Raw genomic sequence first — 24,368 nt, 5'->3', positions numbered from 1 at the left:
TTCTCGTTCAGAGAAAGCCAAATGAGAATTCGTTTCTAAAACTTAATACAAAAACCTGAGGTCGATACAAAGACATAAAGATGAAGTATTTGTCCTGATTTTGTAATTCAAATGCTAGATACATTAATATATCATATTTTTGACATTACTATTTATTATTCTTATTTAATATTTATCACTATGAATTACATATGGCAGAGAATTTCAGAAATATAAATTAGGCCTATGTCATTATATTTTCAGAAAAGCGCGCATGTGCGTACAAAAGACGATAACACTCACATTTTGTACGCACTTGGCAAAACCTCTCACAGTACTAAAACATGAACATTTACAATATTGTATTGAAGTTATTAAATCAAATCGTATACACGATTTAAATGGCCAGTTAGGAAGAGTAAAATGTCACTCATCTCTAATTAATAACAACAATATAACGATCCTCTGGAATATACACATAGGCATATAGTGTGACAATCGGACAATGCTTTGTTATTACCAAACATATATATAAACTAATACATAAATAACAATTATATTTGTAAATGGTTTGTATAGGCCTACCAGATTTAAATACTACATAAACCAGAGAAGCGTAAAATGTCAATCTCCCTGATTAAGATTAAATTATAGCCGTGATGTTTTCGTATTATACGAATATAATAAAGCTAAAATAAATTGCAATAATTGGAAATGGTCTTATTAATAGACCAAATATTTAAAAATTTTAACCATGGAAGAGTGAAATTTCAAGCTATCCGATAACGATATACATGGAATACGATAAACAATAATTATAGCCGTGACGATTTTGTATGATTACCAATATATATAAGGCTAAATAAAAATATATATCTTTAGGCTATTATGCCTAATGGTATAAAGTAGACCAAACAAAAATACATTTTAAATATATTTGTATGTAGGCGGCCTAGAATGATTACACACACAACGATTTGACCTGGCTACCGTTTCATATTCGCACTGATAATGAAAATAACCAAAATGGATCTGAGTGTCTTTTGAATACGATCCAACTGGCTTCACAGTAAGTCTACTTTAGAATTACCGACCTATTAACCCATATATAACGGGTGTCCTGCAATGTAACATAATATTATATAATATATCTTGCTATGAATGTCACTACGCTGTCCATCGTGTGAGTATCAACTATTCGCATGGTTTTTTTCTTACAGAAGATTACTGATGCAATATCATTTTAACGAATACTCACAAAATAAAACAAATTTGTTGATATATTTATTATTACCCTATTTTGAGTAAATCAAACAATATTGTACATAATTGATAATTTAATAATAGAATAACAAATGTATAGAATTGTCATTTATCATATTGAAATATTATTTATCGACCAATATCGTATGAATAAACTGGTCACTATCTTATGTTAAGTAAACGTGTTTATTTTATTATTGTAATACCAACACAAACTCTGTAGGGCCTAATAGTATATTTTGTAAAAATGCCACTTTCCTATTTTGATGTGTTTTCTTAAAGCACGTCGTCACTGGTCGTATTATGGATGAACCTGTGATAAAGAAAAAAACATAATAATAGGCTTATATATTAACAAATTTCAATATTTTGTTTATTTTGGTTTTTGCAGTTAGGCCTACATATTATGCACGGATATCAATGGGTAGATTATTAAAAGACGCGCCCAAAGATACATGAAGTCATCAAGTTCAATAGTATAATAATGATCATGGCTTAGCAGAAAATAAAGATAAGATGTAGACAAAACAGGTTCAAATATGTACGGTTTAAATAATATTAGGCCTAACGGTAAATAATATGTTCGGCGTAATGATGATTTAAAAGATAGAAAATAATTGTATGTTTACAGATATTAGATATGAGTTTAATAAAAGTGGCGTATACTACAAAAGAAACCAAAAGTTTACACGCACTTCATACATACAATCAAATGGGTGTACAAACAGAATCAACAAAAAGCGTAAGCTTAAAAAGATTGATGGAAATATCTGAACATCAGTTATCTTTTTCGTCTATTAGGAATATCGAGGAATTTAACTATATAGGCATATCAATTACACTAATTTATTAATTGACATAATACATTTCGTTTCTTCGAATGAAAAACAGAAATTAGGCCCAAACATTAATCGTATTCGCGTTAGTGGGTATAGAAGTTATGCATTCGGTTCAACTGATTTATCTAACAAACAATTAACGAAAAAACAAACAATAGGCCTATATTATCATTGTAATAAAGTAAAATGTGTTTGTTAGACTTTAATAATCGTTGCTGAGGCACCATACTGTAGCCAGCCCAAGGTGATCGCGTGTCGTAGGTATTTTACTATACACCAAAACAAGCATCGCTTCCTCTTCACGCGGCTACGATTATTACAAACAATCGTGGCCTAGCACGTTTAGGCATATTTTGTTTGATCAAACTAATATTATTTATCTAACCTAAGAATGCTACATGGGTTTAACCAATTAGTATTTCAGTCAATCATTACGGCATTTGATTATTGTTTTCCTAATTTCGTTGTTCAAAAATTATTTAAAGCATGTGCGTCCTTGCAGGGCTAAATGTATTAGGTAATATTGAATAGGCTTAATTAAAATTAACGAACTTATCAGAAATAATATAATTATAAAATAAAAGACTATTCCATATTTAAAACTTAAGTTTTATTATAATGTTTTATGTTGGAGGAGTTCGTTAATTATCAAATGTTATAAAATTATTAGCTGTAATAATCAACGAAAAAACATTTCAAAAGTAGGCCTACTGTAGGCCTATAGCCAATTATTCAAAACAAAACCAAATTTATCAAAGGTATAGCATGAACTACAATTTTCAAAGTAAAGTTTCCTACTAAATAAAGTTTCCCACATGGTTGCTAATCAATTTATTATTTTTAAATTAAAAAAAAGTTCCCGTGACGAACAAGTTTCGTTAATTAATCATTCACATTATTTAATAGAATAGGCCTACGCATAATGGTTTTCCGTTGAGCACAAACGTTACCAATCGAACACGTTATTGTTATCTAGATAATGGTTATTATCAAAACACCCATTGGTAGACTCAAACTTTAAACACTTTGTGGAACTCTTCGTTTGGTAATGTACAAACACATACATTGAGTTTAGGTATATTTCCGCATGACCAATTCTTAGTACAATAACTACTTATTTAGGAAAAAAGGGAAAAGTTCAGCAAAATTGGACTGGATGAACCAAATAGATTTAAAAGGAGCAAAAATGTAGACATTAGCACGGTAACAAATCATCCTCAATCAACCTAGACAGAAACAAACCGGAAACGAATATAAGACGGAAATACACAACGTTAACGAATTACAAACAATACTGTTAACAAATATAAAATAATTTGAATGACATTATTAAATATATATTTATCATGCTGTTGAAATAATTAAGTAGTCGTATAAACATTTGTATTTGTTTAATTCGTTATAACTGCAAGCTGCATTATGTTTAATATCATTTGTGTCGTACTAACGTGTTTGAACAAATGCACATCGTAAAGCAAACCCTACTGTAAAGTAACGAACATGCAATACTACTTTATATTAACATACGGGACCAATTGTGTTATTTTAGATCTCATTAAATTTCATATTTTAGGGTTGACAAGGCCATTTAGTCACGTCAGCACGACATGTCTTACGCGGGACAAATAGGCTCGCACCCGCGACATTCACATCGGCACCTGATACCCAGCAGGCCTAGTTATTCAAAGTGCAATATATGACTAAGCTTCTGAAAAGAAGTGGTATTAGAATGTTACAAACTAGCTTTGCACATGTATTGGCAATTAATTGTCATACTTATAAAACGCCTAATATCGATGCAACAACTGCACCAATACATAAACAGATGCGCCGCGTAATTGAAAGAAAATTTACGCCGGAGTAGGTCGTTGCTGGGGAAATTGTGAACGAGGCATCGACCCTTAGGTTGGTAACAGCTTCAATGGAGGCAAGCCGCTAAGGTCAGGGTTCCACAAACGGATTCTAAGTGGGAGAAAAAGATCCCGGTCTTGCAAACCCCGAGCATGCAGAGATAGCTCCGATCTATTCTGACCTTCAATTTCGATCTAATTTCCCGTCTTGTATTGATGTCTAATACAGGTGAGGAATATGGTGACGCTTTAAAATAAACGAAGAACATTAATTACCACTATTTGTGTCCATCTTTGAGAATCTTAACACATCTGGTTGGTAATAAGCTTTCGTAATTTACGGGCCTAACTAATTTGTTCACACTCGAACATACCGTGTGTGTTCAGTTGTGATCTAATCGACTTGAAGTGCGACTTTATTGAACTTGAACTAGAAACGCACTCACGACTTTATCCGTTTGAGGAGCAAACATAATAATACATAAAGCCAATTTTAAGGGGGCCCAATAAGGGTCAGTCGTAGTGTTAGAAATCATTATTGGCCCCCGGTACATTATTCGTTAATTCCTAATACCATATATTTTTATTTCATTCGTCGTATTTTATTGTAATTTTCCTGGTTCCTATTAATTATATTATTAAAGATATCTTACCAAATTGAATATATTTCATTTTAACAATCAATTTATCTATGATTATTTATTTATAAGCCTATTCTATTTTGTTTTATGACTGGTACTTCCAATCAAATAATTTGTAATATCATTTGAATAAGCGAATTTAATACGCCATTCACAAATCAACGAATAATTCAAACTTAACGAATAATTGCCAGCAAATTCATGTTAATAACATTCATAAAATATAATAATATTTTATAAATTAAACAAAATGTATATTATAATAGTTTAAAGTACTTTACTGAGCTAATAAAAGTTCGTGTACTTATTATTCAAACTCAATGACAGTAATACGCTGGACCTCCCTTGTTTAAAATTGCATTGGTAACATTGATTGAACTGAAGGCCCACTGGGTATATATCGAACCACTCGACCTATAGAAATATCTAGTTACTAGCTGACATATTGCTTGCTACATCGCCGCGGTATGTCTTTCTTTCTTACTCCTAAGCCTATCAAGAATAGGGCAAAACGAATTCATTCCATTTCTGGCATCAATTCTCAAACATCTGGGATAGAAAGTGTTATTTTGTTAGGAAAATTGATATTCGTTTGGGAACCGCGATGGGCAAAACAAATAATGACATATTATGAAATAAAATAACTGAGGAAAAAAACCTGAAAAGTAATAAAGTTGTCAGGTTTGTTGTTTGTCATTGAAACATTTATCACGAAACAGAGAGAGTGATCTCACATAGAGTATTCAGAACAACATTTCAATTAACGAACTTTTTATTAACGCTTCATCAATAATAGATAAATAAAGATATATTATATTTTCCTCCTGAAAAAATAAGTTAATAAAATAATAAAATAATTCTGTAGGATATGCCTACACATATTTAATACAACTATAATTATTTCATTTTTTTAGTGGAATATTTTTTAAATAAAACAACATTTTTCAGTTAACGAACTTTTTATTAACATTGCTTTACCAATAATATTAAAGATAATAAATTATACCATGATAAATTAACAACAAAGTATTCTTTAGGATATGCCAACACATATTTAATAAAACTATAATTAGTTCAATTTAATAGTGGAATATTTAAAAAAAAAATTGTTTAGCCTATAAAATAATTATATCGTACGGTACTCTCTTTTAGTTTGTCGGTTAGTATTTACACTTTGTGTTATAAATGTATTACTATGGCCTACAGAATTAGTTTATTGCAATAAACCTTTTAATAAAAAAAAATAGTAATAAAATAGTATTATTTATACTGTAATCATAAATAGTTTGCATTACGTTTAGAGTTTAGCGTACTTTAGCGAAAATAAAATCGCAGCTGAAACTCGTTTCAAATCTAACATTAAATTCGTTTGGAACGCGTTTCACGAGGATTGCCGATGGCTTCGAAACACACAGAGCGAACAATTAGCGAGGTAGGAGGTATGAAATGTATTCCAATCTAATATTGATACGGCACGTATTACCTAGAAACAATTGCCAAACGTAAAATACAATTGATCCTATTCATGAATTGCGCCACCAAATGTTAATTTCTAATTTGTGGACGAGTGTAGTGAATTAATATAATGGCGCAGTTTCTGAAATGTGAAGTAAAACAAAACGGCTTTTGGAGACAATCGAACTTTCTATAAATTTGTTTATTTATTTATGTTTTGATACTAAAGCTTTAATTCCATATCTAACACAATAAGTTTATTCTCAAGATTGTTGTGTTGTGGTCTATTCTTTTTCTTGCTATAATCCTCCTTCAGAAAACCACCCCCAATAATTCAGACATAATAAAGGCATTTTTATGTGAAAATAACGATGGGCAATTTATGAGAAACACTGCGCTCAAGTCTAAAAATTAATCTAATTTTAAGACTATACTTTTGAAGGGACTCTGTTGTTCTAATAAACAGAAGTTTTTTTAAAATAAATCTTATATTTCTGGTATTTCCTGGTTTTTATGTTTATTTGTATTGAATTGATTTTATACCATTTTAACTTTCATTCTTTTGTAGTGTTTGTATGAAGCTCTCTTTTGTGTGTTTATAGTAGGCCTATTGTAGTTGAAATTTAGTTTTGACCAAATTTATAAATAAATGAGAGTTACCTAACAGGACACCGAATTGGTCAAGAGTTCACGCTCATTAGTAACATTATGGTCAGCTATGTCCAAGTTAAATAACGCTACAAGTGGTCCTAAGTGAATACTACACCAATTGGCACGCGTCGATATCAAACGTGTTTTAAACGCGCTCAGTTGCACGCACTAACCGGAAACTTTAACTCGTATGAATAGCTGTAAGACCTACGGGGTGTTTGCCGCCGTGGAAATATCTTTATAGTTGCATCATTTGGAAAATTGATACGCGTCCGGCGACACTGGTCTTAAATTATGAATTTATAATTGATCATCTAACACGATCATTGTCACCGGTAATTATAACATGAACGGAAGTGTCTATATTTATTCTTCCTTTTTAAATTTCATATTAGCACATTTCAGACAAACAAGATACTGGTAAATGAAAAAAAACCCTGAATAAAAAAAACAGGAAAAAGAGTTTAAGATGACCAAAATGGAAATAAGTTTTTATTTTTTTTGTTTTATCTTTAATGAGTTTCGAATAAATTCAAGTGAAGTAAATGTCTTTTTGTGCTGCCTGCATATACCGTTTTACTTAACTATATATAATGTAACTTTTTTTTTCTATTTTTTTACTATCCCGGTAAACTGTCACTTGATTTTATACGGAACAATCTGTTAAACGAATTTTCCCTTACAGAGATACAATTACAAGGAAAAACAAAATCCATGGTAAATGTCTTAAAATGGTTAAGTATTGGTTAAAATGATGTTTGATAAAGGCGAAGATGGTGATTGCGATAAACATACATAAACATAATGTTAAAACTGATGATCATGATGATGATGATAATGATGATGATGATGATGATGATGATGATTATGATGATGATGAAAATGATGATGATGATGACGATGATAATGATGATGATTATAATGCTGATAATGATGATGATGTTGTTGTTGATGCTTATATTAAAGTTGATAATGGTGATGTTGATGTTGATAATGATGATGATGAGAAAAATGATGATAATGATGATGATGATAATGATGATAATGATGATGATAATAATGATGATGATGATAATGATGATGATAATGATGATGATAATGATGATGATGATTTTGATGTTAATGTTGATAATGATGATAATACTAATGATGATGATAATAATAATAATAATGATGATGATGATCATGATGATGATTTTGATGTTAATGTTGACGATGTTTATGATAATGGTGATTACGACGATGATGACGATTACAATGATGATCCATATTTTTTTTTCTCTTAGGTATTTTTTTCACCAAGTCGTGTGCGTTTTGAAGAGTCAACTTAGCTGCCGTTCATGCACACGTAAGACTTTACATGTGGCAGAGTCAATCAAACATTCAACATCATTTCCTATACTTATTGTGTTTTTTTATGTTCCGTTAACACTGACCTAAATACCTATACATAGACCTCCTTGATTTTCTGACAGCTTTGATGTTGTCTACCATTGTCTAAACCAACTAAAATAAAATTACAGAAACTATTCCTAAGCCAGCTGAACTAGGCCTAGCTTACATTTGATGCCAGCACGAGCGATGTACATACAATGCGGGGAAATATGTTATATTTCTAGATATTTAGATCATCGCGTTGAAGTCACGTTCGACACTGAGCGAAATAATATTATTGCATAAAATGACTTCTGTGACCAACATCTTCCCGCTGATTTATAAAGCGTCCGGACGTTCCCAATAAAACACTACGCCAATCACTACATTGTGTTTATGTAGCCCTTTAATTAAATAAATTATATAACAAAACACACACGGCTCCTGTGTCGGTCGGTTGTGTCTTGTCTAGGTCTGTGTATTTAGGATTTGTGTTTTTTAGGCCTGAGTATTTCTTTACCCTATTTAACATTATTCTGTTTGTGAGATATGAAAGGAGGTTAGCGGCCTAGATAAGCCACCAGGAGGAGGGAAAATCGGTGCAAGTTGAATGTTTCGAACTGATTCTACTGAATGTGTTAGGTTAACATTACAACAAACATTACGATAGAAATAAGCGACCTACTAATTTTGAACATATAGGCCTAATGTGTTACTGATAAAAATAAATGAGTGAAATAGGCTAATTCTGCACTCACTCCTTATTACAGTAAACAAATTAAACATTATAGACAACAAAAAAACCACAAAATAGTACAAATTATAATATTGGAGAATTTTGTTAATTTTATATTAATTTATTTGGTAAAAATACATTTGTATAACAATATTTAAAGATATATTGTCCCCTTCAAAAACTTTTTTGTGTGTTGAATATGCCATTTTAATGTCACAAAATAAATAGTTATTCGCTTTGGATCGCCAAAAAATGATTTACCTGAAAAAAATTGTAAATTGAATAAAAAATAGTCAAATTGTTAGAATATAGGTTTTCGGTTAAATTTTACTTTTTAGTTTCTCTTTTTATAAATGAGATCATTATTTTTGGTTTTTTTTCTAGGGAAGTGATTAACTTCATTAAAATTGCAAAATGGTCTATTCAAAGTGGTGATTTTATAAATTTTTATTTACATGATTTTGGGGGAAAGTACCTTTAAGGAACCCAACAAGATTACAAGCATTTTACTCAAAATGAGCATTAACATATATTATAAAACATCATTAAAGGCAGAAAAAACAGTTATTACAATTAAGCCTATTGAAAATGGATATAAAAGAAAGAACAGTTAAACAATTAACTTTTGAGTAGGGTAGCCAAAACTAAATAAGTAACAATTTCAAATCGGGCAGGGCCGTAAAAAAAGTACAATTGATTTTGAGTAAGTTCTTCATTTAACAAAAGTTAAATGAAGAAAAATATTTTGAATCTTTTACGTTTTACGCAATACTAACAGAAACAAGAAATCATGGCCTAATTCCCTTTCGTAGAAATTCAGTATGGTTAATTTTGGTATACTGATACCAGAAAGTATTATAAAAGCAATTAGTATTTCATAAAAACAAGAAGCAAAGGTATAATAGTCTTAGATCGTATCCAATCCGTCCTGACCAAACTTGACCTCTGACCCTTACAATGACATAATGACCCATACATGTAATGTTTGTTGAGAAAACGTTGCGAGAGAATCCCTAACGATACATATCACAGTGTGAGAGACAGAAATTCGACCGCGTTTGAGTTGGAACGACAATACAGAGAGTTATGATCAACAGAGTAAACGTATTTATTCATCTGCCAGTACGTATGACGATGATTAATCGACGTGGTCCAGCCTTATTTCTTAAAACAGAAACGTCTAAACCATAATAATGTGCAACCAGAAACGTCAAACCCATGCCAACTATAATGGGCAACCAGAACCCTCTAAATTTCAGAGGAAAATAATACAAATTATATAATAATTTATAGATAATTTTGGATTTGTTTGCTCCTCCCCTTAAAACAAATTGTGACCTGTTGCCTCAATGGAGTATGTGAGACTATGAATACAAAAAAATAACGTCCTCGTTGTTTTACAAACCAATCAATTCTTTTTTTTTAAAGTTTTTCTCTTTGTGAAAATGCACAGAGGTAGGCACAGAGTAGAATCCCTCATTTGCACCCATTTGGGGCATCTATTTAAAGGGAGTTTTCCTCGTGAAACAAACAAGGTGAAATATGTTTTAACACTTCCAATCCATATCATTAACTTCATCAACGTATTAGTTATTGGGTACCTAGGATGCCTGGGCCTACTTTAGTAGTGGCTGTGTATGAACTAGTACACCAAGGTAACCCCTCGTTTCGAAAGATGTACTAGCATTCCCGTGTACACAGGACCGTTATAGTTTATAGTCCTTATTTTCCAAGAAAAAACTTTAAAGGGAAAATTTGTTGAGTTCCGAAAATGTTTCTTTAATGTATATTGTATTCTTCAGACAACTTACTGATAACTTTGCTCATAGAGAAATAAGTTAACTTATTTCTCCATGCTTTGGCCAATCAGCATGCAAATAGCAATCGCTGTATGTTTCAATAACTATTCAGTCCCATCCACTTATCTAATATTATCATTATTGTTGAAAGTAGACACGATTTACTATAACTAAGTCCACAAAAGCGGTAAACAGTTGGACATCAGCATTCCAACACCAATAGCCAGTGGTCAGTACAACACGTCCAGTTTATTTCACTACACTACGTCCAGCGGGACAGATGGGTAACACCTGCGTAAAGTTTTTATTTCTCGCAGGGTATCACTTAGACTGACTGGACTTTTAAAAATGGCCGAAGGGGCTGACCAAGTTATCAGAAGTGTGCTCCTTGTTATTTATCTTATCTTTGATCAGTAATTTTAGCTGGTTTTAATAATTAATAAACTAATATCGTTAAGTATTTATTAGTTTATCTTGGTGTGATAACACCAGTACCTAACCACAACAATACGAAAAAGCAGACGATATTGACAGCAATGCAAATAGACAAAAACGATGTGGGTTCACCAACGGTTCTTATTTAACAATATCCAACAATTTATCTATTCCATGGCAATTCAAAAATTATATATCCTCAAATATTGTCTAATTTAAAATTATAGAAAGGTAGGCAATACAATAAATTATGGAGCAGGTTTAGTAAATTAATTAATGAATTAGTTAATTCAGGGCTGGTTAATTGAAGAATATTAAGGAAATAAAATGTCTTGTATTAAGATAAACGGAACAATGATCCACAATATAACAGTCTTGTAGCAGTGACGGATACAGAAAGTTAGCATAGGAAGAGGGATATATAACAACGACATAATATATAACACAATATACTGTAATAATTAGATCAGGATTGAGTGGATTTGTGTAAAGTTGACCTAACCCGAAATTATATTTTTATTTATTTATATAAAAATACGTGCGGAGTTTTACGAATTTTTGTTATGTTTTTCTTTTCTTTTGTAAGATTCACTCATTTGTATTTTCTTTATAATGCAAAACAAGTTTATTTCTACTTGATTGTGTATAATCCTGTATAAATATGTTGTTAAATAAATAAATAAATAAAATAAATAATACACATATCACTCACATACATCGTCATTTCTTATACAATTATAAATATTGTTGATACTTAAAATGTGTGTTTGGGATAATGAATGAAATTGTAATAAATAGTTTTAGGCAACAATTGTGATGTCTGTATTTTTAGCTTTTTGATTAGTCTTCTGTATGTGTTTTTCTGTATTAATGTTTTTTTATGAATGTTTCAATTGATAGTAACAAGGAGCCGAGTCTTACATTTTATATTTTACTGTATTATTTGACAATAAAATATCTATGTCTATATCTTGATTTTTTGCTTGTAGTGTAATTTCTATCTTTAGAAATTATTATTGTATATATATTCACTGCCATCAACAATAATTGTAATGAAATATAGCTGGCATTTCATGTGATTTCTGTGTGCACAGGTGAATTCTCAGCTGCTTTGGTCACGCGTTCATTCTCCGTTTATTCCAAAATTCGACAAAATCTGCCTAACATCTGCCGCTAAACAAATACTTTTCAACTTCATTATCTGGGATAAAGATGCGTATGCTTTTCTCATGTTTCTATAGTTCAGAGGAGGACCACAGCGCCACAGTCGAGGGCCAGGGTGAAGACAAGCCCAAAACAAACACAATGGGCCGTTTACTCTGGTGGGAACACATCAAATCGTCAGTCACCCAGCCCGCTGTCGTAGTGTCGCAGTCTGATAGGCTAGGCCTAAGAATGGAACTTCTCAAACTAGGCTCTAGCTAGTAGTTATAGACAAATGAGCGCGTACTTACTGGGCGATCGGCCCGAGGGAACAGGCTTCGGTACTGGGTGGCTCTAGCACCATACGACCTCTTGGTAATTTATATCATTAACCTAGGCCTAAAATATGACGAGAAGCAGAAAATACAAAACTGACGATAATTGGTGCTCAAAAGCTTGAATTAATTGTGGAAATATTCGAATTCCCAAAGGAAAATAATTTAGTATCAATTTGAGGACATTCACCCAAATATTAGTACAAAAGGCTAATGTTTTGATATCCACATGATTAAGCATACTTAACTAACTATTGTAACAATACTTGAATATCAAGGTTGTGTAGACCAGTATGTTTTACCAATGGCTTGGCAAAACTTTAAATTTAATTTTGAAAGAACTGTATAAAAAATAAATTAAGTAATTAATTCAATAGTGAGATAAGCCATACTCGATCTATAACTTATATATTTATTTTACAGGATGTGTTTCAAACAATGCACGTAAGAAAGGAAAACTAAAATTAATGAAACTTATGACGAAAGAATGAAGGTGATTGGTCACATTAAAAAGAGAAAGAAAAATTGAAAATTGTATTATGACGGTTTACTTGAAATCAGATAAAAAATAATAAATTTTAATACAATTTAACAATTAAAATTGAAACAATTAATATGAAATTCTACAACATTAAAACACTGAAGAGATATATTAGACAAAGATTAGACGACTACCGTATATAAAAATATGAATACAAAATAAAATCATTCATAACATTTCAAAAAGTCCTAATCTCTAACTATTGGTGTTTTGTTAATAGAACAATGGAATTTTCCTTGTAAACATAATTATTTTTTCTTTATTAAAAGCATGTAAATTATCACGTGATTATTTTGTACACATGCTGTATTTGAAGTATGTGTTCATTCACAAACAAGTGGAACATCGCAGTCTTTCTGTCTACGCTAAAATACCATAATTTCTAAAAATTGCTGCAAGCATTCTTCTGGTTACTTACAAATACTGGACAATTGTCACGTATTGTGATATTACTGATTAGAATTATTACTTCATATTTTAATAGATTCAGTTACGAAAACACTGGGTTTGATTCCTAACAAAACAAGAAATCTGGGTTACAAGATAAATCCTATCATAATCCATAATTGTTTTCGTCTAATGAGAGGTAAAACTCGAATCAAAATAGCTGAGGCCTACTGCTACTGTTTTCATATTGCCTTATCTTTGTTCAAAGTTAGAAATATTTCTATTGTTCACTTATACAAGATAGTCGATGAAAGAAAAATGAACACAAGTAATGGGATGAGAAGTGTTAATCTTCACACAAAAAAAACCAAAAACCACCAAAACAAACTTTCCAAACTCTTTGAAAATCATATTTATCAGAAGTGCTTAGGGAAAAAAAAGCAACTTAAGTTTGTATTAATTCAATGATTTGCTAAATTTTCAAAAAGAAACTTTTTTAGGTAATTTAGATTCTATAAAGATAAAAATAATTCGGTTTTTCACTTTACGATTTCTTAACCATCTCAATCTAAAAATAAAAAATAATTGGCAAATGCCACCCAAGAAATTTAAGGTACTGTAAATCAGGATATTTGAATATTTTCTTCTTTGATGAACTGCATTCTATAAAACTAAACTGTTTGGAAAATGTAATAAAGTAAAACATCCGTTACAGAATACCATAGTAAAGAACTAGAAAAAGAACCATGTGGTACTAGTATAAAAACCAAACCCTTCTCCACACATAGGCCTACAGTAAATGACGAACTACTTTCAGTGATAAAATATTATAGTAATAAAATAATTATATAATACTAATATAAGGAAGGGATTTCTGTAAAATGCTTTTGAATAGATAATCTTGGCCATTTTTTTTATTTGTTAGAACTCTCATGTTTAACAATTCCTGGATCCGCCCCTGAGAAATATTTCGAAAGAAGATAAAAACAATAAACAAACTTGTATAAGTCGTGAGCATTTGTTACAGTTTAGTGTATCTCAATTTTAGATTCTATTTTCTTGGAAACAATTTGTATTTGTTTGATAACATCTTCGCGGTTTATTGCACAGTGGCTTGTATTCATTATGACATTATCAAATATAACACGCTATTGATATCAAGTATAACACGCCATTGATATGTATCTAAGATAATAATAATCGCCAATGACATAAATTGTGACTTATTACATATTCGTATCATTTACTAAAATGCTTACATGCGTTGGATGGATTCAATTACAGAGATCGTCAAGTCTCTAAAATGTGTTCTCTATTGTCGCACCACAACATACTGTAATGTAAAACGTTTGGGAAGTTGGGCCTAGCAAACCCCCACTTTGTATTGTGATATACTTATACATCTATAAATAAAGTACACCTACAAAGTGTCCCTATACATATTCTATAACAAAATTCTTGTAAAAGATTTATAAGATTTCAGATTATGGTTTAAAACCTCACGAACCATTTAAATTTAATTGTTTTACATGTAATAGATGACATGTAAATAATAGTTATACCGATTAACGGAACGGGGTATCGGTTGGCGACCAAGGTATGAAATTAGCGACGTGGATCGTACGTGCTTTTTTAGTTCATTCACCAAGGACCCCGGAATAACAATAGCATATTTAGGCTGATCACACTTGACATAAAACCAACAAGAGCCGAACAAAATATATATAATGGTATGACAATGCTGCCGAAAGTCTACAGACGTTGATTCGGTTCAGATGGAACCATGATAAAATCATTGAAAACTTGTCATCTGTGGTTAAATTAATTTCTACCGAAGAAAAATGTACTGGTAAAAGAAACGGTAGAAATGCAATAATCGATAAGGAATACGATTATAAACAAAATGGTATAACCTTTTATATAAGCCCTTCACTTCATTGGGATACCATTCATCTTTAAGATAATAATGTTAAAAAATAATACAAAAAGGAATGTTCAATAACTATTAATTAATAATTCTAAGTTGCCAGACATATCAAATATATCATTCATTTATTCACTTTTTATTGCCAAAATAAACTAGTAAAAAATATGTACAACTTGACAAATCCAGCAACAATACATTTGATATCAGAAGCCCTATAAAACATTTTCATATATTGATAACCAATTATAAATTTTCCTAACATACAGTAATGCGAGGAATAATTTAACATAATGATATGAATTTGAACATAATGCTTTAGCCATAATATACATTTGTTGTGCAAATACTTTGGTAACTTAATCGTTCAATACTCATTACTTTTACTTTAAGTGTTTTTTTTCAATGTTTGTGTGGTTCTATGATTATTTTATGAAATGTAGACATGTAAAATGGATTTAGTCAGGGTTTTAGATGACTTTAGTCAATATATATTTGTTATTGTATGTGTTTGTCCGTGTTCCCTCATGTAAGTGGTGAACCATGAGTTCACTGTTGGTTGGGAAATGAAAAAAATACAAATAAACTGAACCTAAAAGTAATGCTTTTAATTTCAAATTATGGTTAAAAATATTTTATAAAATAAGGTTTAAGAGTTTAAGAAAATTTGTTTTGGAATATTTTATTTGTTGTTTATAGGTTTCTCTTGTATAATAAATGTCTGTCTTGTGTTTCTGTTAATCATACTGTACGTGGCGGAGTTTTGTTTATATAATGTTTTTTTATTATAAATATATTTAAAAAAATAAATAATGATATATGATTATGTCTTGAAAGAACCTTTGAATCGCAATATATATTGTTACCGATATTATTTTGCCAATCTTGAAGTTAATAAATTGTCATGAAAAGGAAAAAAAATAATTAAATATGTAAAACTTACTGGTGCTGATATTTCTGTGGATAGGGTTGGCATGGGAGCGGTTGGTCCAAATGAAGGCAAGTGCCTAGGCCGTATAAAACTGTACGGATGCATTGACTGGAATGGAAAAGGTTCCATTGCTGGACTTCGGAAAGCTGAAACAAGAAAAAGAAGGACGTACCTAATTCATTAGTTGCCGATTCCCTATCAGAGACACTTTAGAATTGACAAAACTATGTTTTAATTCGATTAAATTCTGGTTTATTAAAAAGAAGTAGCAATAATTGCAGAAATATCTGAGTTGGTCAAATTTATATTATTCATTCATTCACTTCCTTTATTTCGGATAGTACATCCGCATATACAAATCATACAAAAAGAGAAACAATTTCACCAGGAAATTAACAAAAGCAACTTCCACAAAAGAACCTACAATATCCTAAAATATCAATTTGCACCAACGCTGATTTAGGTTGGATTGTAAAAGTACACTATAATATAAACAAATATATAATTCCATTTCATTCATTTATTTATAATTAACAATTCAAAAACGTTACTCAACATTTTATCAAAAGATTCCACTAAACAGTGATATTAACATAATGTATTACATATATTTGAAAATGAAAGCTATATATATATTTATAATGAATTTTAAAACCTAAACTGAGGTAAAATATTTTGTAAAGAATTTAATTGGAATGAAGTTGGATTGTTTCAGTTATTGAAACTTTAACAGAAGCTAAGTTCAATTTTAAACGTTTTTACGTTATTTAATTTCGTGTAGAAAACTCTGATAAATGGAAAATTATTGAATATCCAATTTTAAAAATATCAAAAATTACCATTATTTAGTATGTGTACAAGTATGGTTTGATGGTTAAATATTTGTAAAATATGTAGAAATTTCATTCAGTTCTGTGGGATGAATCTGAATGGTCAATATTGTTTGTCCATCTTTCTATAATACATTGCATTACCAAAGAAGACATGAATGGTCAAAATTGATCTTAATATCATATGTTCTAATTATGTTAGAATAATAAAGAAATCTACAAAAATTAAAAACAAACTTACCATTATGACTAAAGCCTACAGATGCCTGTGAATACGTTTGTAAATGTGTAGCCCACTCGGCGTCCCATAATGTTTGTTGTAAATGTCCAATATATGCAATAGCTGCTCTTAGAGTGTCCACTTTGCTTACCCTTCGATTGTGGTTCATCCAGGGTAAAACTTGACGTAAGTTTTCAAAACCAGAATTAAGATTACTAACTCTCTCCCTTTCTCTAGCGTTTGCCTGTTTTCTTCGTTCCAAGGCATCCTCCGGGTCCTCGTCCGAGTTGTTGCTCTCCGTACTCAAATGCCTTTTTCTCGTTGTTGTCGTACGCTTAGCTTCAGAACGAGACGATCGTGTATTTTCAGCATTGTTCTTTTCTTCCTGAGTTCCAGAACGGAGATTTAAAGCATTTCTAGCCCATAATTGAGCAAGGTGATGAGGGCCTAGGTTTGGAGCCGTACCCCTAGGCCCATCTTGATGAGAAAGTGGCCTTAGTGGTAGATGAGGGCCGGGTACCATAGTCGGAAATACATGAGAGTTTATATTTGGGGTAAAACATGGTCGAACAAGGTTACATGTTGGTACTGGCCTTATTGGTGAAAAACCTGTTCCTGGTACATTTTCGGGTAGGGGTTTAGATGCTGTGTGGGGACACGGTGTTTTAGAATTTGGTGGAAACATAAATGGTAGTGGGTAAAGTCCTAAGGCTGGAGATGGTCGAGTTGAACGAGGTATGGCCGGAGTGGCCCCAGCTGAATTCATAAGTAAAGAGTACGGCTTCAAATGAGAACTAGGTAAATACAAACAACCAGGAAAATTCGATGAATTAGCAACAGATGAAAAAATATTATTAGGTAATTTAGTACCGGATAGAGACTCAAATGAATTTCTTCTAGGCCTATCCGTTTTACTGTTAGCTGTATCTTTGACGTGAAAACCCAAGTTGGTTCGTATTAAAGTCGGGCCAGGCCGTGTTGCATCTTTTATAAGACGGTCATTTTCTTCCAACTGTTCGTCATCGGTAAAAGATGCCGAAGAAGATGACAAAACAGCAATTTCTGTGTCCTCTTCGCTGCTGTTACACACATCAACATGAAGATGCGACTCGGTGTTGTCATATCTTACATTATCTGACATGTTTGCCCGCTGATGTGTCAGGCCCTCGTCATCTCCATCTTGTCTCTGTAAGACCGCAACCTCTCGCGGGGAATGGTGATCCCAATCGCGCATATTTAGTTTATCACCTCCGTTGCGTAAACTGTTTTGTTTTAAAATTGTTCGTTTCTCTGTATTATCAGATGGTTTAATATTTTCATCCAAAACCGTAGATTTCAATGGATTTAATTTACTTCGTTTTGGCGAGGATTCTCGAATTTTCTGTCCTTTTAAATTGTTGTGTGAAATATGTGCATGTGTTGAGTCATTAACCTTTTGTCCTGACCAAATAGTTTTGCTTCTTTTATAATTAGCATTAACATCCAGGTTTGTTGTTGGTATTCTTGTTTGCTTGTCCGGCTGTAGAAGTTCTTCCACACTAACGTATCCCCCTCGTTGATGTCGACTGAGATACGATGCTCTATGCATTGGCATTCTATCCCGAGTCAAAACCTCACTCATATCTTTAGGTTAAAAATCGTACGTATTTTTGTCGAAATTCCCGTCGTGAAGTTGACAGGCCTGACAATAAAACGTACCGATTGAACAGACGACTTGACGATAACACACCTGATCCAACACGTGCGGTTTAAGAAAAAATATCACACAATACATCTACATAATAAGCGGCAATGTCATGTTAAAGTCACAGGTTTCGATTTATCACGCGTCATCAGTCGTCATATCTTCGATTGGTAATGTCCACTGGCTTATTGGTATTCTGACCGGCGCGTAATAAACATTCAACCAATGCGCAGCTCTCGTGTGGACTTCACTGTCCTTGCAATTCTATTGGCCGAGAAGTTTCTAATTATATAAATGTTTTGTCTAGGTTAAGTAACAGCAATTCGTGTCAACGTCTCCTACTATCTTAATCAACTAAAATAACTTTGGAATTCTGAAATGAATTCGGACGAATCGTGGCCGTTCGATATTTAGCTAACCAGACGGTAACCTTTCCCGCCACGTCTGGACGATATTGAACTGTACAAGCACTAACAAACAGACCACTCATAACATCCACTGTACGTAATCGAATTTCATTTTTTGTGTTTCTCAAATTGACGACGGCCAAGTCTCTATATTTGTCTTGCAGTTGTCCGTTGTTCAGCGCGAAATATGATAGTCGAAAATTGTCATCTGCAGTTTTACATCCAGAAAACCAGCATCGTATATTGATGGTAAATTTGTGCTCCGGGCACTGCCCTTGACTCGTCAGTGTTTAATCATTACCCACCACACCGTGGCTATCGGATTCATATTTTAAGTCATTATGAAATGTTGCTAAGCTTAATTGCATTAAGAGAAAAAAAATCAATCAATATAATCGGTCATTTTTTAAAATATAAATAAACACGAAAGAAGTTATGACCTAAAAGTAAAAATGTTATACTGTAATATACACATCATAGCCCTGTAAAAAAACTAATTTATTTTACTATAAGTAGGCCTAAGTTTAAAACATTTTTACTCGCATGTGCTCTAATATTTCTAATAAAACTTTTTTTTCTCGCAGTTTAGGTTTTACTTAGAACGTCTCCTTTGGGAAAAAAAGTTATGAACTAAAAGTAAAAATGTTATACTGTAATATACACATCATAGCCCTGTAAAAAAACTAATTTATTTTACTATAAGTAGGCCTAAGTTTAAAACATTTTTACTCGCATGTGCTCTAATATTTCTAATAAAACTTTTGTTTCTCGCAGTTTAGGTTTTACTTAGAACGTCTCCTTTGGGACATCATTCCACCGGTACCTATTTAATTGGGTAGAGGGAGAGGAGGATAACCTTTTAAATGAACTCTTTTCTGTTAAATGAACGTGGAGTAATATACATTTAACACTGCGGCCAATTCAGAAGAAGCACTATTGAGGGGACAACATGGGGAACTCCGTAATAGGGAATATATTGTACCTTCACAGTTATAACAATAATTATAAGATGTGATTGTATTTTCAATTATATATTGACAAGGGCTCGAAAATTAGTTTTGGCCCGATAGGTCTATAACAGAATTTGTATATGTATTTCATCAGGTGCAACTCATTTAAAAAAGCCTAAAGCAAAACAGTAAACGCAACAAATATTTAAATTTACTTTGAAATGCCGCCAGGTATGAAAACCTGTTTACCTGTGGTGATTTCATTGTTGTTCTATTTACCTAGAAAATAATCATCAAAGGGCGAATGTTTCTATGTTTACTGAACCTAAAGGGGTGAAGGTGTGTATCGTCCTTTATTGTCGGACATAGCGGCACACGAAAGCTACCTGTGGCACGTGCGACAGACGGTTCTGGTTGTCGTCTACCTGCCACAGGTGGGCTAGGCCAGATATAACTCGATATGTCAAAGTCAATGTCAATTAATATCGAAAAGGTTTTAATTATACAGTAGCCTGGGTAATAATTGGCGGGTATGATAAGACCAAACGTGCACAATTAAAACAGAACTGATTGTGTTTATACCCTACATTTTGGTCCTCTTCCCAAATATATAGACCAATTGAATGAATAACGTTTCACTTAAATTGCACCAGGACCCTATTAAGGGAATACCGTTGGACCCAACAAAGAATCCCCTTAGGAGTATCCCTTTAATGTAGGAGAATCCACTGAAATCCATCTTCTTAGAAGTGTTCCCTAAATATGACTGCTTCAACATTAGTACAATCTGTAATTATTTTTTTAAAGAATAATAACACATTTAAATTAAAAAGACTACAATGAACAACAAGATTTGTGTTCGTTAAAAAAGAAACACTTTTAAAACTTTTCATTAAAATGATTTAATATTACATCATAATGTCCATTAGGAACATTTTACTCAAATAAGTATCAGAACTATACATCAATATTTATAACATTTAAATTAATTATTTGTGTTGCTGCAAATGCTAAAGATAAACAATGGCCTATAATGTGTTTCAGTTTATTATTTGCCAAATAAACGGTAACCTACTGTATGTAACCTTAGAAACATAAAATGAAATGCGATTAGGCCTAAGTATTGTTAAAGATGTAATGTCTGGGTGTCCCCAAAAAACATGAAAAAAATGATATGGTCAAAGTGAATAACTATTATGTGAAATTAAAATGGCATATTCAACAAAATATATCGGATATATATTTCAGTTTAGAGTTTTTGATGTTTTCTTCCTTTAAATTTTGTTTTGTTTGGTTTTACAAATTGTATATATTTCTGGGACTTCTGGCTTGTTGGGTATACTGTGCAGATTCTTTGGAAACGTGTTTTTAAATACATTAAATTATACATTATATTATATGAAAAAAAATATTTTAGAAAAAAAACATATTATGTAGCGATATGCATATAATATTCTTTCACTAGTCTTTGCGGTCATCGACTTTTCTATCTTGACCCTGGGTCAAATATTTCATATTCATAACATGTGTTTTTGTATTATCGATGTACATAATTCCATAAGACATCTGCATGGTGTAGGGTTTACATGCAATGTAATATCGATAATTGTATTTAATTGGGTAACACGACACATAAAGAAACTCGTGAACACATACGACTACAGTTACCAATGCGAGTATACTTTATAAATAATAATAATTAAAATCAATATTTATTTTAAATATTTATTTTTAGTTTATATCAATTACATTTTTTTATCCATCAATAAAATAAATTGGTTTCTAAAATAAATGTTTGAACATACATAACATTAATTTAACAATATTACCGTATACTATCAGTCAGAACATTAGGGTTCAAGGTTTCATTTTACAATGTTTAAGCCGAGACCCCATTAACCCCTCCCAATTTCAAAACCATGGATACGGTACTATAGTATTCAATATTAGCTTAAATTTATAGATCAATTTATAATGCAATAATAATTATCATATTTTAAAATTAATGCAATATTCAAGGGACACGTCCAAAAGAACATTTTCTTGTGAAACAAATAAAAGAAAATCTGAACATTACAGCCATTTTTGGGAACCCCCCTATTAATTATGATAATTTATTCTTTATTGTATTTATTTATTATTTTTACATCTGTAAATTATCAGGTACAAGTCATCATTTTAAGCATGATTATAATTAGATTATCCCTTTTGAATAATTTATGAATTAAATAAACAATACCTAAACCAACAAAACCCTATGTATTCACCCTGAAACGTCATAATTCGGCGCCTGTGCTCCAATTATCGTCGAGCTTACAGTCAGCCAGACCAACGAGGCTAGGCCCTAATTGGTCTGAGCCGTTGAGGGTGATTTGCCTTCCAAGTACTGTCACAAGCAACGTTTTTGAGATGAAACATTCAGAGGTACAGCGCTTGTAGGCCTAGAGTAGGGTAACAACCGCAAGGTCAACGCCCAGTTATTAGTACTATTGTAATGTTTGCATTTAATTATTGTTACAATATCATAATATATAACATTTCTCCCGAAGGCTTTACTACCATGCTTTGTCTAAAGCTCTGTCTACACTATCAAACTAGTTGGACAAAAAAGTGTGATGTTCCCAAACATGGTATTGATGTCCAAATAATTATGGTAGTGATATGACATCATCATGTCCATCCGGGCACATTACATTTTTTTGTCACATAAAGTTTGATAGTGTAGACAGATCTTAAGGCTTATTAATCCGGAAACGACAATAATTATAACATGCAGTTAGGATAATTTTTTGGAATTCGCATTTTATACTGTTGAAAATAAAAGGCGCGAACCAGGCTTTATTTACCCGGGTAAGTTGGTTCCTATACCCACCAAATTAGCAAATGTACACGGATAAATCAGCTTGGACAGGACAGGGTCCTAAGATCTCTTTGTTTTGTAAGAGCAATTGCTAACGAATTAAGAGCAAAGTGTAAGCCTACAACGTAACAGTGCAAAATGCATTAACAATTTAAAAATAACTTTTTAAAGCTACTGAAAGAATATGATGGAAACCAAGAAGTACTTTTACTTGTTATTTTGTTTTTATCAATAGAATTACAAACGTTTGATTATTGAATTATGTATTCCCATTATCATTTGGATTGAGGGCGGAAATTTGAAGAATATACTCATCTGACATTCTGAAATAGAATTGAGGTTCATTTTAAACCCCTCTTTTGGACGCCCTTATTCATGTAACACCCCGATTGAGGGGAACGAAGGAAAGGTAGTATTATGTTTAACATATAGCCAGCCCCTTTGATACCCCATTAAGGGGACACTGTTTGGTTATGTCCGGTGGGGACGGCCCCCTAAATCTATAGGCCAACTACTTTAATACACTGTCATTGACCATTCGACAGTGGAAAGCATTCATTCATTCATTTTCTGTGTACTCGGTCTTTTTGGTTGACCCAGTCTGGAAAACATCCATCATCGAACAATTCATTTCAATTTAATCAATCTATGTCGATGTTAACCAAAACAAGTCAACACTGTTTTAAATCCGTGCCAAAGTAACTCTTGCTTCTACTACTAATTGAGGTCGCTGTATCGGTTTCAACGAACGTCAAGGACATATCGCTTATTAGCAATTTTATTAATTACGTATCTCTTCCATCAGCTAATTAATGTTGACTATCATCGTATGTTTCAATTTACGTTGTTTAATCAAGTAATGCGTTAATTTATCACTAAACGAGTTAATTGTTCTTATCTGGTATAGATCGTTTCAAATCGTTTAACTGTTTTACTTGCGAGGGGTACATTTCACTCTTTCCTGTTTAGTAATAACAAATGTCCTTTGTCCTCACTAAATGATTATCAGTTTGTTATCTTAGTCTGGTACTAGTAGATCTTATAAAATGCCAAGTTCGTTTAACCTCCAAGTTTTTAGTAGGCATAAAGGGTCTTTCACACTTGTTCGGTCTGGTTCGAACGCCAATGTTTCGT

General features: G+C 32.0%; 1 protein-coding gene across 2 annotated transcripts; it reads right to left on the bottom strand.

Moving 5' to 3' along the window:
* Positions 1-1,380: 1,380 nt before the first annotated feature.
* Positions 1,381-19,383, bottom strand: LOC144852274 (uncharacterized). Of its 2 annotated transcripts, none has more exons than XM_078710054.1 (3): positions 17,355-19,383; positions 16,292-16,429; positions 1,381-1,555 (listed from the first exon to the last, which is right to left on the bottom strand). In XM_078710054.1, the coding sequence occupies exons 1-3, from the start codon at positions 18,952-18,954 to the stop codon at positions 1,437-1,439; spliced, it is 1,857 nt and encodes a 618-aa protein (XP_078566180.1). In that variant the 5' UTR covers positions 18,955-19,383; the 3' UTR covers positions 1,381-1,436. The 2 variants fall into 2 exon arrangements, with proteins under 2 accessions (XP_078566180.1, XP_078566187.1); XM_078710061.1 differs by having other exon boundaries at positions 1,492-1,555; positions 16,296-16,429.
* Between the last annotated feature and the right edge of the window lie 4,985 nt (positions 19,384-24,368).

Source organism: Antedon bifida, chromosome 1 (assembly GCF_963402885.1).
Source record: "Antedon bifida chromosome 1, ecAntBifi1.1, whole genome shotgun sequence".
Lineage (NCBI taxonomy): Eukaryota > Metazoa > Echinodermata > Crinoidea > Comatulida > Antedonidae > Antedon > Antedon bifida.
Note: the sequence above shows the minus strand (reverse complement) of the source record. Positions and strands in the feature narration are given on the sequence as shown.